General features: G+C 45.2%; 6 protein-coding genes across 6 annotated transcripts; 2 read left to right on the plus strand and 4 right to left on the minus strand.

Moving 5' to 3' along the window:
- Positions 1 to 2,486: 2,486 nt before the first annotated feature.
- On the minus strand, positions 2,487 to 2,669 carry HD556DRAFT_1206365 (uncharacterized protein; the record flags this gene model as incomplete). The annotated part of the gene is made up of 1 exon (XM_041296480.1): positions 2,487 to 2,669. A coding segment is annotated over one exon (183 nt), but the record flags the coding sequence as incomplete, so codon positions are not given.
- Positions 2,670 to 3,505: 836 nt separating this feature from the next.
- HD556DRAFT_1204371 (BCP1 family) lies at positions 3,506 to 3,973 on the minus strand (the record flags this gene model as incomplete). Its single annotated transcript, XM_041296441.1, has 2 exons — positions 3,506 to 3,712; positions 3,767 to 3,973. Coding segments are annotated over 2 exons (414 nt in total), but the record flags the coding sequence as incomplete, so codon positions are not given.
- An 885-nt stretch (positions 3,974 to 4,858) lies between these two features.
- Positions 4,859 to 5,236, minus strand: HD556DRAFT_1187863 (beta subunit of NADP transhydrogenase; the record flags this gene model as incomplete). Its single annotated transcript, XM_041296112.1, has 2 exons — positions 4,859 to 5,065; positions 5,114 to 5,236. Coding segments are annotated over 2 exons (330 nt in total), but the record flags the coding sequence as incomplete, so codon positions are not given.
- A 576-nt stretch (positions 5,237 to 5,812) lies between these two features.
- HD556DRAFT_1479450 (uncharacterized protein) lies at positions 5,813 to 6,844 on the plus strand (the record flags this gene model as incomplete). The annotated part of the gene is made up of 9 exons (XM_041308596.1): positions 5,813 to 5,841; positions 5,895 to 5,969; positions 6,023 to 6,076; positions 6,130 to 6,176; positions 6,222 to 6,265; positions 6,362 to 6,387; positions 6,446 to 6,492; positions 6,539 to 6,657; positions 6,706 to 6,844. 9 exons carry the CDS (start codon positions 5,813 to 5,815, stop codon positions 6,817 to 6,819), a joined length of 555 nt encoding a protein of 184 aa, XP_041159818.1. The 3' UTR covers positions 6,820 to 6,844.
- Positions 6,845 to 7,014: 170 nt separating this feature from the next.
- On the minus strand, positions 7,015 to 8,016 carry HD556DRAFT_1308784 (uncharacterized protein; the record flags this gene model as incomplete). The annotated part of the gene is made up of 4 exons (XM_041300194.1): positions 7,015 to 7,050; positions 7,203 to 7,406; positions 7,483 to 7,632; positions 7,954 to 8,016. The coding sequence occupies 4 exons, from the start codon at positions 8,014 to 8,016 to the stop codon at positions 7,015 to 7,017; spliced, it is 453 nt and encodes a 150-aa protein (XP_041159819.1).
- Positions 8,017 to 11,295: 3,279 nt separating this feature from the next.
- HD556DRAFT_1443802 (uncharacterized protein) lies at positions 11,296 to 12,846 on the plus strand (the record flags this gene model as incomplete). Its single annotated transcript, XM_041306685.1, has 2 exons — positions 11,296 to 11,523; positions 11,584 to 12,846. 2 exons carry the CDS (start codon positions 11,296 to 11,298, stop codon positions 12,844 to 12,846), a joined length of 1,491 nt encoding a protein of 496 aa, XP_041159820.1.
- Positions 12,847 to 13,985: the final 1,139 nt, after the last annotated feature.

Genomic DNA, 13,985 nt, shown 5'->3' on the forward strand with positions numbered 1-13,985 from the left:
ACGGTCTTCCGGCTGCAGTGGTATCCAGACACAGAGTTCAAAAGCTGCTTGACAGATATGGAGCTGTAATTACCGCGATCGCACGGTCAGCGAGCCAGTCTGTGGGTCAGATGTCTATCTTTGATAAACAGTGGTCGCTGTCGCGGTTTAATTCTGTCCATGAAGAGTCCCACAACATCGTAATTTGTCGCCGTCCTGAAGGTCCTTTGCCTACCCCAATCATTTCGTGTCGTAGATATCTATGCTCCAGATATGTTTGCAATCGTGGCCGCGCTGCTTGCACTCCTCTTTACCACTCACAGACGCTGGGGTTAAGCTCATCCGCATACTTGCACCATTCGTTGCTCATATAGATGCGGTCGAGGGTGCCCATGCGGGTTCCTCGATCCTTCTGAACGGGCTCCTCGACTGAGATGCTCGTGATAATCCTCATTTCCAGGGTTTTGACGAGTTATTAGACAGCTCAGAGCTGGATCGCCTGCAACAGTGGAATCGAGCTGGACGAAAGGATGTGCTGTTGAGGATTGCCGATAGCAACTATGTCAAGGACAAGAAAATATGGCATTGTGTTTTCCCCAGCTTCATCCAAACCTCGTTCCAGCAACCGCTGAAAGTCGTGGTGGATTGTCGTGCCATGATCGAGGCTGCAGCATCTCGCTACCATCCTTCAATGTTGCATCTTGCCAGACTCTCTACTCTCAGCGGACGATTACCGTCCGGCGTCTCTAGGGCGCCAGGCTCCGCCGATAAAGAGGGGCACAAGCAAGTCAAAGACAACATCAACTTGATCGATCAATGGTATCTGTGGATCAAGATTCTGTGCGCCACGGCTACTGTGTCTGATAGCCGTGGGGGTGCTCCTGTCCAAGCCGGTCGAGAACATTCACGAGCTCCTTCGGACGCTACCTTTGAGCGAGAGCGGATGTCAACCACAGCCTGCCTCTTCAAGTACCTGACACCATTCTTAGATGTGGAATATGCCACATTTCGTGATGCTGCCGTGATCAGTACCAACTCTTTTCCATCTAGTGGGTTCTCGCAGCTTTTAGAGGATTTGAATCACTTTGCTCTCCTTCAATTCCATGATGACGCCCGCTCGAAATTTGGATCTCCTGGGTCGAGTGGACGTTCACGACGTCAAGCTCGTTTGCACTCGGCTGTTGCTCGTATCTACTTCATCACTGCTCCTCAATTGCAGCACCAAAGATCTTCTGCAAAACATGACGCAATTTCATATGCACTCAAATTCATTCGGAACATGCAAACCTTTCTCGTTACTCCAGAGTATCGTGACAACTACGTACTCCAGCGCCTGCGCCGTTATTTCCGCGGTATGATCGAACAGTTCTTCGATAGTCTGGCGAACCTCGCCGACTCGGAACGTTTCGTTTCACCCTACACGTATGTGACTCTTTAACAAGCTTTGTGAGGAATGGTGCCAGTATGGTGCTCAGTCCGAATCAGCAAAGCAGCGATCCATCCTTATGCAAAGAGCTGCGGCTGCGGCTGTGAATGACCCGCAAGCCGAGTCAGACTCTGCTGAAAGGTTTCAACACGAGACTAAACTGTTCTCTAATGCAGCCGTGGGCACCCTCGCTGCCCTTTGCGTAAGCAAAGTCTTATGTGTTATTCTTCATAGCTGACATGTTAGCAGCAAAGGGCATATTATCCTTCCGAAACCATCAGCTCCTCATCACCTATGGATCGCCCTCAGGAGCCTCCGAAACCTCTGGAAGCTGTACAAATATTGGACCGCCTTCATCACATCCTTCAATCTTCTTACCCTCAAGTCGTCATATGTGGAAGGTACTTATTCACCCTCTTCAAATATACCATCTACTCATTTCTTTGTAGAAAAGCCCTTCGTTCACTTATCTCCTCCAAAAAAGCAGATAAAATCTTGCTTGGCGAGGTCCTTCGACGTTCCTTCATCGATTCGAATGACTCATCGTCCAACAGCTCCGCTTTCTTTGAGATTTTGTCCGAGGTTGCGTGTAACGTGGATGTCGGCGCATACACTTTCGCCTAAATCATATGCTTGGGCTCGACCAACCTCTGTCACGCCGATTCTGGAATTAGATGAACGTCTCTTATGCTCCTCGAAGTCATGCATGAACATTCTTCCGGCGTCCTGTCTTTTGGCGAATTTGAGGCAATGGCTGCGAATCTTTCAACCAGCGTATATTTGAATGTACATCGACTAGTCACTGAACGTCTCTCTGGCGAACACCCCAATCACGCCAATGATGTGGTTACGGAGATGACTACCTTCCTGATACGCACACCTCATAGTGGAAACGAGAGTATCGCCCTTCCAGAACGTATGATATACTCGCTATTATGTTCTAGAGTGCTGTAAGATCAGAGCTAAAAGTTAAACAATTAAAAAGGTTTTATTGAATGTGCATTATGAACTAGTACAAAATTATGAGGGACTGTTAGACCTTCGCGCGGAAGTCACTTCCGCACACTTAACCTGTTGATAGGCCTTCGTCTGCGGTAAACAAGACGTGGTCCATCGGCTCCTCGTCGTTCACGATCACGATGACAGACCCTGAGTCGCCGGACTCCCACAGGTGCGTGTCCTTGTGCACTTCTTCCCATGTGAAACCGCCATCCCGAGACAGGAAGGTATCGCTCTCGGTGTAGGTGGTGAGTAACTCACCCACATAGTAACTAGTCCACGCATGGCACCGTCAGAAATACCCTTGAGAAGGTAACCGTTGGATAGGACGCTGGCAGCAAGCACAAGCACGATGCACTTTGACAGAATGGGGTCGCCGACGAGTGTTGTCCAACCAGTCATGAAGCTCTCGAGTGCCTCCGTAGATCTGAAGAGTGCACGGGGATGAACTGGACCAGGTGGTGGGACACAGATATACAGGGGCGGGGCAATCTTGACAAGGAGATCGGCAGGAGCAGATACGTTGGCTTCTTCCACCTGGAAGGTTACGTTGATAGCGGCAAGGTTGGCGAGCACAGTGGCAATGGCAGGAGACGTAATGTCAACTTTGTGCGACACCGAGTCGCTCACAGCAGAGTCGATCAAGGCCTGAGTCTGGTATCTCGAAATGGTCGCGGGTGAGAGAGTAGTTGCAAAGTTCAAAATATGAAGCGTCAAGAAGGATACGATCTATTTGATGGAACATCAGTGAGAGAAGATCAAGTGTGGCAGTGACATACGAGAAAAAGCTTCAGGCGTGTAAGGAGTTTCTCTTTCTTAACTTCTGGCGGTGGGCTGTTCTTATGTCTGAGCATGGAACCCTTGACACCCAATAGGGACTCTGAAAGCTGGCGGCTGACGCAGTTGTCCTGGACTTGGGGTGGTGAACGAGGGCACCTGGTTTATGTTCAGTAGTCAGATGATTTGAGCTCCAGGACCTGGTCATGTCGTGAGCTGCTTGAAGCTTCTGAAGATGCGACAATGTCAGTACTATTGTGCAAAATGTCTCAGAGACCAGTATAACTAACAGGAACTCCTGGGTAAGAATCAATGACATACCTCTTCAACTGCATTCTTGATCTCATCCACGAGCATACAGTACACGGGAGGTAGCACTGGCATCGGCATATGGATCAGCCTTTTGCATAGAACGAGTCCTACTTGACACTGCGGATCACGCAGTATTGTCGATAGTGATTCGTGGAAGGCATTGTCTCCTTTCGATTTTGCTAGAATGTACTCACTGAGCAACTTTATCGACATGTTGTCCTGGTATTGTCCTTATTAGATGATGTCACGGAAAAAAGACGAAATGATGCTTACGTTGTGTACGCCGATATTCAAAACGCTCAAGAATGCATATGGGCCGCTATCCTCTCCATCAGTCTTGATCATGGTCCCTGTGTCAGGCTGTGAAAGCACCGAGTCCGTAAGGGCGTGCGTACTGAGACCCTCAGCATCTACACTGAAGAGTTGATCGAGAAGACGCTTGATGGTGTGATAGTCGAACGTTGGATTGAGATTGAAAAAAGCCGAAATCTACATCGATGAACGTCAGAGTCTACTGAGAGCTGGTCATTATCACGGTAAACCTCATATGGAATCATACGTCTTCCGAGTCGCCGCCAGAATCTTCATGGTCGGCTTGATTTTTGCGTTTTGACATGAGTATGGAGTGGATCAATCGATCAATACACGTGCGGATGAAAAAGAGTTCGCGTTACGTAAAACATTGCACTCACTTCGGCCCAGGAACTGTCCCCATGAAAGTAAAAAGCGTAAGACATTATATACAAAAACCATGACCCACCAGAAGCAGTCTTCGTAAGTACATACTAATTAAAGACGACAACAACGCTGGCAAGTTGGAACAAAGCATGCTCGCAAATGATCCAACCCAAGTTCAACCTGGCCATCAAGATAAGCAAGTACCGCGTCTGTCGCTATGTACAAACAAATCATGATCGCTCAGAGTCACGCAGCAGCTACCGCGTGATGCCCATCTTTAGGAACGCCCCCACTACCTTGACTTCATCCCATTGTCCTGGGTTCTCCACTGTTTTCTTCCCATGAATATGCGCAAGGGTACTGCGGAAGTGCCGAGTGATGACTTCAGGTGTTGCAACACCTTCTATTCTTTGTGAGGGGTGGAGATATGACGAGGACGAGGATGGCGATGTGATTGTGTCGATGCAGGAGGCGATGAGTTCAACAAGTGACACTATAAATTTAGGTGTGATCTTATACGAACGTGAATACATCGTTATTGATGCTGGAACAGCGAGTACTCACTGCAGGCACACCATGGTCAAAATATATTGATCAAGCATGTCGCAATAAAGCTGGACGGTGATAATCACCTCCGTAGCAGAATTTGCTATGTGTAGCGACTTCTGAAGGCATTCCAGTACACATCTGCCAATCATCGTTGATCTCGTCCATCTCCAAGACGATGTCATAGGGCATGGAGGCCTCGGCAAGCAGGACGTTGCACTGGCCAGGCATGCGACCAGCTACAGGGTGAATAGTGAAGCGCACTTTGATAACCTTCGCTCTCAACATAGCACATATTTCTGCTATAGAATATTGAGCCTCAGTGACAGCCATGCCGTACCCAACGACCTGGGATCTAAGTTAGTGAATGGATCAAACTGGCTCATCAAGGCTTACCAAGATCACATTTTCGCAATTGGCAAGAGCCTCCACCATGTCCTTGATGTTCGTCTTTGTGACAGTGCCCTCAATTTCAGTGACCTCACTCGGTGCAACAGTGCCAATGCCATCAGACAGAACATATGTATTTGGTGCGTCGAGCATGCCCCTGCAAGCATTACCCCATCACCCTATTCCAGGCGCAGCCTGCCTATGGCTGTTTTCTCCATGGTGAGCATGGTTACCACTGGTCTGGGATCGATTATCTCGGCTTGGCTGGAACTAAACGCTCATCTCCAATGGAGATGGATCCACAGGATTCAAGTGATGTGCGTATATCTTTTTCTGAATTATAATATGTTCCAATAACAATCAACGCAGTGTTCAGGGGACCTACTTCCTTCTCAGCCTACTTATAATGGAGGAGACCTGATCGCAAATCATCCTTCGACGCATGGCCAAGAAACTCTGTAAAGAAACTGGGGACGACCGGTACCACGTCTGGGGAGAGGAGACACGGCCGAATTGAGTGCCATGATTAAGATGCCGTGTACTCGGCCAATCAGTACATTATTTGATGATTGCTATGCAAGGTGGTGCTGATGGCGGTTAGTGTTTGTTCTCACTGAACCCATCGTGACTAGTATATGCGTTGGTAACCTTTCTCATTGTGTTTCGTTGTTTCTGAAGTTCTCTCCACAGATTTGGGTCTTTTTCATGTCCGGCGTGCTCTACGTCCAGATCGGGTATGCAAATATGTTACTTCCAGTGAGGACTTGCCGCTAAGTAATGCGAGCAGATCTGTGTCCGGAGTTTCCAAGCACATATATCACTTCAACGTCGGGCAGAGTGGATTAGTGTTCATTATCGTCGTGTAAGTGTCCTGATGTTGAGCGTTTGACCCTCTCATCTAGTTCGTCCTCGCAGTGTGGGAAGTATCCTGGGACTCCTTGCCAATTTCTACCAGGATGTGCTGTACTGGTGAGTCAATTGTAACAATAAAACTATGCGCCGCACCTGACTGATCTGTTTAGGAAATGCGTGTCTCAGAGGGGCCCTGAAGCAAGGCTATACATCGCTTGTTTAGTTGCACTCTTGCTACCTATATTCATCTATACATGAACAGCGGACTCTTGCATCTTCTGGATGTGGCCTGTTGTCGGTTTATCGGTGTGTTTATCGTTTCTATGTATACGAGGATCGGGAATGCTCGTCAGACACCACTCTAACCAGATCTTCATGTTTTGTTCATTTGTTTCATACCAGGTGGTTTTCATTTATCTGGCAGACTGGTAAGTACCTCGTACCATCTCCACTGTGATTTGTGTTTCACATTTTCTGCTCATGTAGCTATGGTCCAATGGCATCTTCTGCTTTGGCGGACCAGGGTCTAGCTCGTACGTTGTTAATCATATTTTGTATGCACGTGCTGAGCAACCATAGGTAATATGGGTAGCTTTGGATTCCCCTTCTTCTCCCACATAATGTTCAAGAAGCTGACATACAAATGGCCCAACACTATCTTTGGTGGTGTTGCTGTCCTGCTGATTCCAGTCCCTTTCGTGAGTTTTTTGATGTCTCGGTACTTCATTACTAACCCACTATCAAAGATTCTTTTCTTGTATGGACCCTCACTTCAAAAACAGAGCACAATATACAGCCAGCTAATGCAAGATGAAGAAAAACCAGAACAGTTTGAATTTCCTAAATCCCAGCTAGACTAGGCTCGGGTTGATCCGTGTATGAGCTGCGTCTACCTTGCAGTATTGTATTGAACTCTATACACCCTATGGCTATATATTATATATAACATTGTACATTTATTGGCCATTCTGACTATCTCAGATCATGGATCACATCACTGGGATGCTATTGCACCAACTTTTAAGGAAATTGGTGGTTGTGAACATGAGTTATGATCATTTTACTGCCGACCATGTCTTGCTACCAAATATCTATATTAGGATCCCATAACCCTATTGGGACAGGCTAGAATCTTATTAGGATGGCTCTATATGTATCATAGTCATGTAACTACATGATCTTGAACCAATTTTGCAATATCTTTGACCAACATGGGTGGATGTAGGGGGAGGAGAAGACATACAGCATCACAAAAAATTATTGGCAATCCAAAACTAATCCTATCATCTTCTGTGACCTTTAAAATGGTGGGGAGAGAGTTGTTTGAGTATTTGCTGATGTTTATGACCTCTGGTGTCCAACCACCCCTGACCACCAGGTGCACCAAGCCCACCACCTCATAAAAAATTCCTGGTGTCTCAAGACTTGGTCCATCATCTTCTGTGGCCTTTAAAAGGGTGGGGAGAAACTTGTTTGGGTGTTTGCTGATGTTTGTGACCTTGGATATCAGACCACCTTCTGACCTCCAGATACACCAAGCCCACCACCTCATAAAAAATTCCTGGTGTCTCAAGACTTGGTCCATCATCTTCTGTGGCCTTTAAAAGGGTGGGGAGAAACTTGTTTGGGTGTTTGCTGATGTTTGTGACCTCTGGTGTCCGACTACTCCAAACCTTCAGATGCATCAAGCCCACCACCTCACAAAAAATTCCTATCCTTTTGAAACTTGGTCCATCATTTTTACTGGCCTTTAAAATAGTGGAGAGAAACTTGCTTTCATGTTTTCTTCAGTGTAGGACCTCCAGGGCCAGACCACCCCCTGACCTCCAGATGCATCAAGCCCACTGTCTCACAAAAAATTCCTGATCTTTCAAAACTTTATCCATCATCTTCTGTGGCCTTCAAAATGGTGTGGAGAAAGTTGTTTGGTTATTTACTGATGTTTGTGACCTCTGGTGTCAGACCACCTCCGACCCCAGGTGACACAAGCTTACCATCTCATAAAAAATTCCTGGTGTCTCAAAACTTGGTCCATTATCTTCCATGCCCTTTAACATGGTGGGAAGAAACTTGTTTTGCTATTTGCTACAGCATAGGACCTCTGGTGTCAGACCACCCCTGACCCTCAGGTGAACCAAGCTCACCACCTTACAAAAAATTCCTGGTCTTTCAATACTTGGTCCATTATCTTCAGCAAACTTTAAAATGATAGGGAGAAACATGTTTTGCTATTTTCTACAGCATGGGACCTCCAGTGCCAGACCACCCCCTGATCTCCAGGTGTACCAAGCTTACCACCTCACAAAAAATTCCTGGTCCTTCTAAACTTGGTCTATCATCTTGAGAAACATTTAAAATAATGGGGAGAAGCTTTTTTGGATGTGTGTTGATGCATCCCCTATTTTTCACCAGACCAACCCTCTGTTTTTCCCTACACTTTTCCTATGAAGCCCACTGGGATTTAGCATATTCGACCTGACTTTGTTTCTAGCCTTTGGAAATTAAGGACATGTACTCAGGTAAGGGATGCAGAGCATGAGCTGAAGCCAAGCCCTCATAATCCACCCTTTTGAGCATGGTCTTACAGATCCCTGGTGGAAGAGCATCCCTTCATCAACAGATGTACCAAGCTTACCACATCACAAAAAATTCCTAGAGACTCAAAACTTGGTCCATCATCTTCACTAACCTTTAAAATAGCAGAAGGAAACTCGATGGATCTCTGGTGTCAGATCATCCTCTGACATTTAGCTTATGATCTCACAAAAAATTCCTGGTCTCTCACAACTTGGTCCATCATCTTCTGGAGCCTTTAAAATAGTGGGGAGAAAGTTGTGTGGATGTTTTCTACAGTGTAGGACCTCTAGCATCAGATCACCCCTGACCTCCAGATCTACCAAGCTTACTGTCTCATAAAAACTTCATGGTGTCTCAAAAATTGTTCCATCACCTTCCATACCCTTGAAAATAGTGGGGAAAAACTTGTTTGGATGTTTGCTACAGTGTAGGACTTCTGGAGTCAGATCACCCCCTGACCACCAGGTATACCAAGCTTATCACTGCATAAAAAATTCCTGTCCTTTCAAAATTTATCTGTCATCTTCAGTGACCTTGAAAATATTGGGAAGAAATTCCATTTTGTCTCTGCTGATGTTCAGAATATCTGATGTCATGCCATCTCCTGAACTCTAGGTGTACCAAGCTCAATGCCTTGGGAAAAATTCCTGAGATCTCAAATCTTAGTACATCATCTTCTGTGACCTTTAAAATGGTAGGCAGAAACATGTTTTGCAGTTTGCTACAGCATGGGACCTCCGGTACCAGACCAGCTCCTGACCATCATGTATACCAAGCTCATCACCTCACAAAATATTCCTGATGTCTCAACACTTGGTCCATCATCTTCTGTGACCTTGAAAATAGCAGGAAGACACTTGCTTGGCTATTTGCTCCAGTTTGAGATCTTTGGTGTCAGACCATCCCCTGACACCCAGGTGTGCCAAGCTCACCACCTCACAAAAAATTCTTAGTCTTTCCAAACTTGGTCCATCATCTTTTGTAGCCTTTAAAATGGTAATGGAGAACTTGTTTAGATGTTTTATACAGTGTAGGACCTCTGGTGTCAGACCACCTCCCAACCTCTGGGTACACCAAGCTTGTTGACTCACAAACAATATCTAGTGCCTCAAAACTTGGTCCATCATCATCAGTGACCTTGAAAATGCTGGGGAGAAACTTGTTTGGCTGTGTCCTACAGTGTATAATCTCTTGTGTCAGATCATCCTCTGACTGCCGGATACACTAAGCTTATGACTTGATAAAAAATTACTAGTGCCTCAACACTTGGTCAATCATCTCTAGTGGCCTTGGAGATGGTGTGGAGGGAGGCTTGCTTGGGTATTTTTGATGTATAGGATCTCTGGTGTAAAATTATCTCTTCATCACCAGGTGCACTAAGTTTACCTCCTTACAAAAATCTCCTAGTGTCTCAGCACTTGGTCTATCATCTGTGACATTCAAAATGATAAAAAGTCACCATCGACTAAAACTTTATCTGGTTGTATAGAAATGATTCTCAAGCATTATCTTCCATCGCATGACTCTTGGTGGTACATAAGTTTCCCTCTATCCTTGCTTCTCAACTTTATCATCTGCTCTCTTGCAGGGACAGCAGTATACAACCATCTCTCCATCTCTGGTCCTCTATTTTGTTTATCTTGTGCCACCAGTTGCTGTAGGAGTAATATGGTTGTGATGTGTAGAGGCAAAAATTCAGTTTGTATGATTGTCATTCATGTACTGCAAATAATTTATTTCTAATGCCATGTCTGTCATGGTTTCTATATCCACTTTCCAATTTCTGTCTGTTGCTGTTTCTTTCACCACTTAAGATGAATTTTCCTGAGGGGGACTAATGTGGGACCTTTGTTGTCAGACCACCCTCTGATCCTTTAGTGAACCAGGCTTACCACCTCACAAAAAACTCAAAATTTGGCCCATCATCTTCTGCAGCATTCAAAATGGTAGGGAGAAACTTGTTTGTGTAGTTGATGATGTATAGGATCCCTGGTGTCCGACTATCCTCTGACCTTCAGATGCACCAAGCTTACCACATCAGAACAACTTTCTAGTGCCTCAAAACTTGGACCATCATTTTCTGTGGCCTTTAAATTGTGGAAGACACTTGTTTGGATGTTTGCTACAGTATGGGACCTCTGGTGTCAGACAATCTCTGAACTTTCAGGTGCACCAAGCTCACCACCTCATAAGAAATCCCTGGTCTTTTGAAACTAGGTCCATCCTCTTCAGTGACCTTGCAAATGATGGGGAGAAGCTTTTTTGGATGTTTGCTCCAGATTATCCCCTCACACCTAGATTAACCAAGCTCAACATCTCACAAAACTTCCTGATGTCTCACAATTGTCATCTTGAAAATGGTGGGGAAAAACTTGTTTGGGTGTTTTCTCTGGCACATGACCTCTGGTGTCAGACTGTCCTGTGACCAGCTCATCACCTTACACAAATTTCCTGGTGTCTCAAACCTTGCTTGGAAATGCATCCAGCTTGTTGCCTCATAGGCTCTTTGGTCCCCCATGTTTTGTGACCTTAAAAATGAATGATTTGGTATATTCCATGCCCAAGTGCTTTGAGGATTCCACAGTTCCATCATTCTGATACTTGATTTATTGTGTTCAGAAAAATCAAACTTTGATTAGTACTTACTTATTCTGGACAAGATCTGATGCAAATCACATGTGCATTTTTGGCCACATCCACCATAAGCTTGTCCATCTTAGATATAATCTTTACCTTCAGAGATGCATCGTATCTTCAAGATGCCTGATATAATTTTTATGATCTTGCAGATGGTCTATACTACCATTTCCACAGAAAATTCTGGTAGACTTGGTGCTTTTGCTGGACTGGCCACAACATCCTCGACCATCTCTGAGGCCGTACTTCACCTTCTATGGAAACAGCTATCTTCAGTGGAACCTCTCATTCATCTTCTCCCGGAGGATCTTATTTACAATCACCAAAATTCTAATGGTGGATTTGAGTTGGTGGGTCACCCAATACTGTTGCTGAGCCTGTAGCATGCTGGCAGCTGATGCTTGAAATAGAGGTTTCTCAGGACATTCAAGCCTTCAGATCTGGCAAGGTTCCATTTATATGCACGCAGAGTCAAAGCCATCTGTCCAGAGAAGAAAGCATTGAGATCCCCATACAAGCATGTTTTTCAGAGCCTGTTGGCTTTGCATGGCCGAATCAGATCTTTGGATTCTCTTCTGCCATTTCTCAGCCATGTGGAGCTGAAACACAGGAGAGACTGCCTAATCCAATGTCTGGACAGGCTGCTGCATCCAGGACTGACTACCCTGATACTTCCGCCTCATATGCTCTTTCCTCCCAACATCCAGAATTTATTGCCGCATCTGCAAAATCTGGTCTACATTGCCAACTCATCTGAGACCAGGACTGTTTTAAATTCCCTTTCCCATAGCCTCCCTATCCGGCATCTTACCTTGTCTTATGTGGAACCCACCGTGATGACCTCCATAGCATTTTTATGCCAGCTCACTGTTCTAACCCTTGTCATCATCCCTGGATCATCATCCATGAAGCAGACCTCTCACATTCCAAATCATCACATCCGCACCAAGGTTCTCAGCATCCAGGTAGAACCTGATGAGCGTCCTCCAACATTTGATCATCCAATGGCCACATCCACCGACATAGGATTTCCAGCCATTATATCTCTGTTCTCTAATCACCCCATCACCATGCAAGGACTGAGTATCAATGTACACCAGGAATACTGCTCAGCAGATGCTGTCCTGCATTTCTTTGATGCTCTTATATCTCTCAGGCCAACTGATGATGATGAGGATGCATTGCCAGCTTGGGAGGATCTGGTAGGGTTAAGATTGAAGATGCCATGGAAAGAAGATTTTTTTGTCTTGGATGAGAGCATTCTTCAGATTCCAAGTGATGGCTTGGCTGCTTTGCATGTCCTGGTCTATTTGACTGCTCTGGAGCTGGGGGACTTGGGCACTTGTAGGATTGATGACAATGCCTTGCTGAATTTGGCCCTTAGTTTACCGTATCTTCAACATCTCTTCTTGGGCACAAGGCAATTTTGGGAAGAAGCTCCAAGGGCCACTCTATGGGGGATCTCGCACATCCTGTCCTACTGTCATGGTTTGCAGAAGCTGGGTCTGCTGTTCTACTGTGGCTTGGGACAACATCTTCTTGAATCTGCTGCTAGAAACACCCTCATCACAACACTACATGTTGGATTCTCTCCACCACACAGTTCTGTTACTGTAGCAGCATTTTTTGCTCATTCTCTGCCCAACCTGAACCTCCATCATGGTGGAGCCTAGAGAATCTCATAGCAAACATGCTCACAGCCGTACAGATCTGACTCTTCCTGATCGTTGATGCCAGGATTCAGGAATGGGACAGGATTTTAGAGTTGACCAGAGAGTTTGTGGAACTTTGACATAGTACATCAGCTATCTTGATCTGGACCATTATTACAGAACATGCTAGTGGAGGTAGCGGCAGAAAACAATTTAGAAATATGTCTAGTAGATTTCTATCTCTTCCACCACAGTCAAAGCCCTGCAGAAGTTGGCACTTTGACAAAATGTTTTTTATGAGATAGAATGACAGCAATTGAAGCAGAATCAAGTGAGACAGTTAAAAGTGCAAAAGTCATGCAGATATAAATTGCAAATTGGCTGCATTCTCTAAACAATTCCAGCACCAATGATGGTTACCCCTATACTCTGATGCTAACTGACCTTGCACTCCCTCCAAGCTGACTTTGAAGCTGTGGTGTGTGACATGTTGTGACTTTAGGTGACATTTGCATGAATGCTGATTTCTGTGGGCACCAGATTGCATTAGAAGGAACAGTAACAGACATTTGTCTTACAGGAAGTCCCCATCTTCTGTGACTTTTAAAATGGTGAGAAGAACCTTGGTTGAGTGTTTGTGGATGTATGAAATCTCCAGCATCAGACCATCCCCTAACCATCAGATGTATCTGACCCACCACACCACAAAAAATTCCTGGTGTTTCAAAACTTGGCTCATCATCTTCTGTGACCTTTAAAATGGTAGAGGGAACCTCATTTTGGTGTTTGTGAATGTCTGAAATCTTCAGCATCAGACCATCCTCCAACCACCAGATTGGTATCTGATCCATCACATCACAAAAAAATACCATAGTTCCAAGACTTGATCCATTGTCTTTTTGACCTCTGAAATGCTAGAAAGAGACTTGATTCAATGTTTGCTGATGTCTATGCTTTTTGGTATATTAGAGTATACTGCCAAATGTCAATATTTTGGAAGCAAATATTCTAACCCTAGTCCAACTCTTAACTAGTGCAACCACCCCAGAAAGCCCATCTTACTTGTACTGGTTTTGGTTCTGACTCAAATGATGATCAATATAATTCTTTCTGTCACAAATTACTGGTAGTCCAAAATTTGGCTCATTTTCTTCTATGAC

The sequence above is a fragment of the Suillus plorans genome (genome assembly GCF_016647745.1).
Source record: "Suillus plorans strain S12 chromosome Unknown HD556scaffold_31, whole genome shotgun sequence".
Taxonomy (NCBI): domain Eukaryota; kingdom Fungi; phylum Basidiomycota; class Agaricomycetes; order Boletales; family Suillaceae; genus Suillus; species Suillus plorans.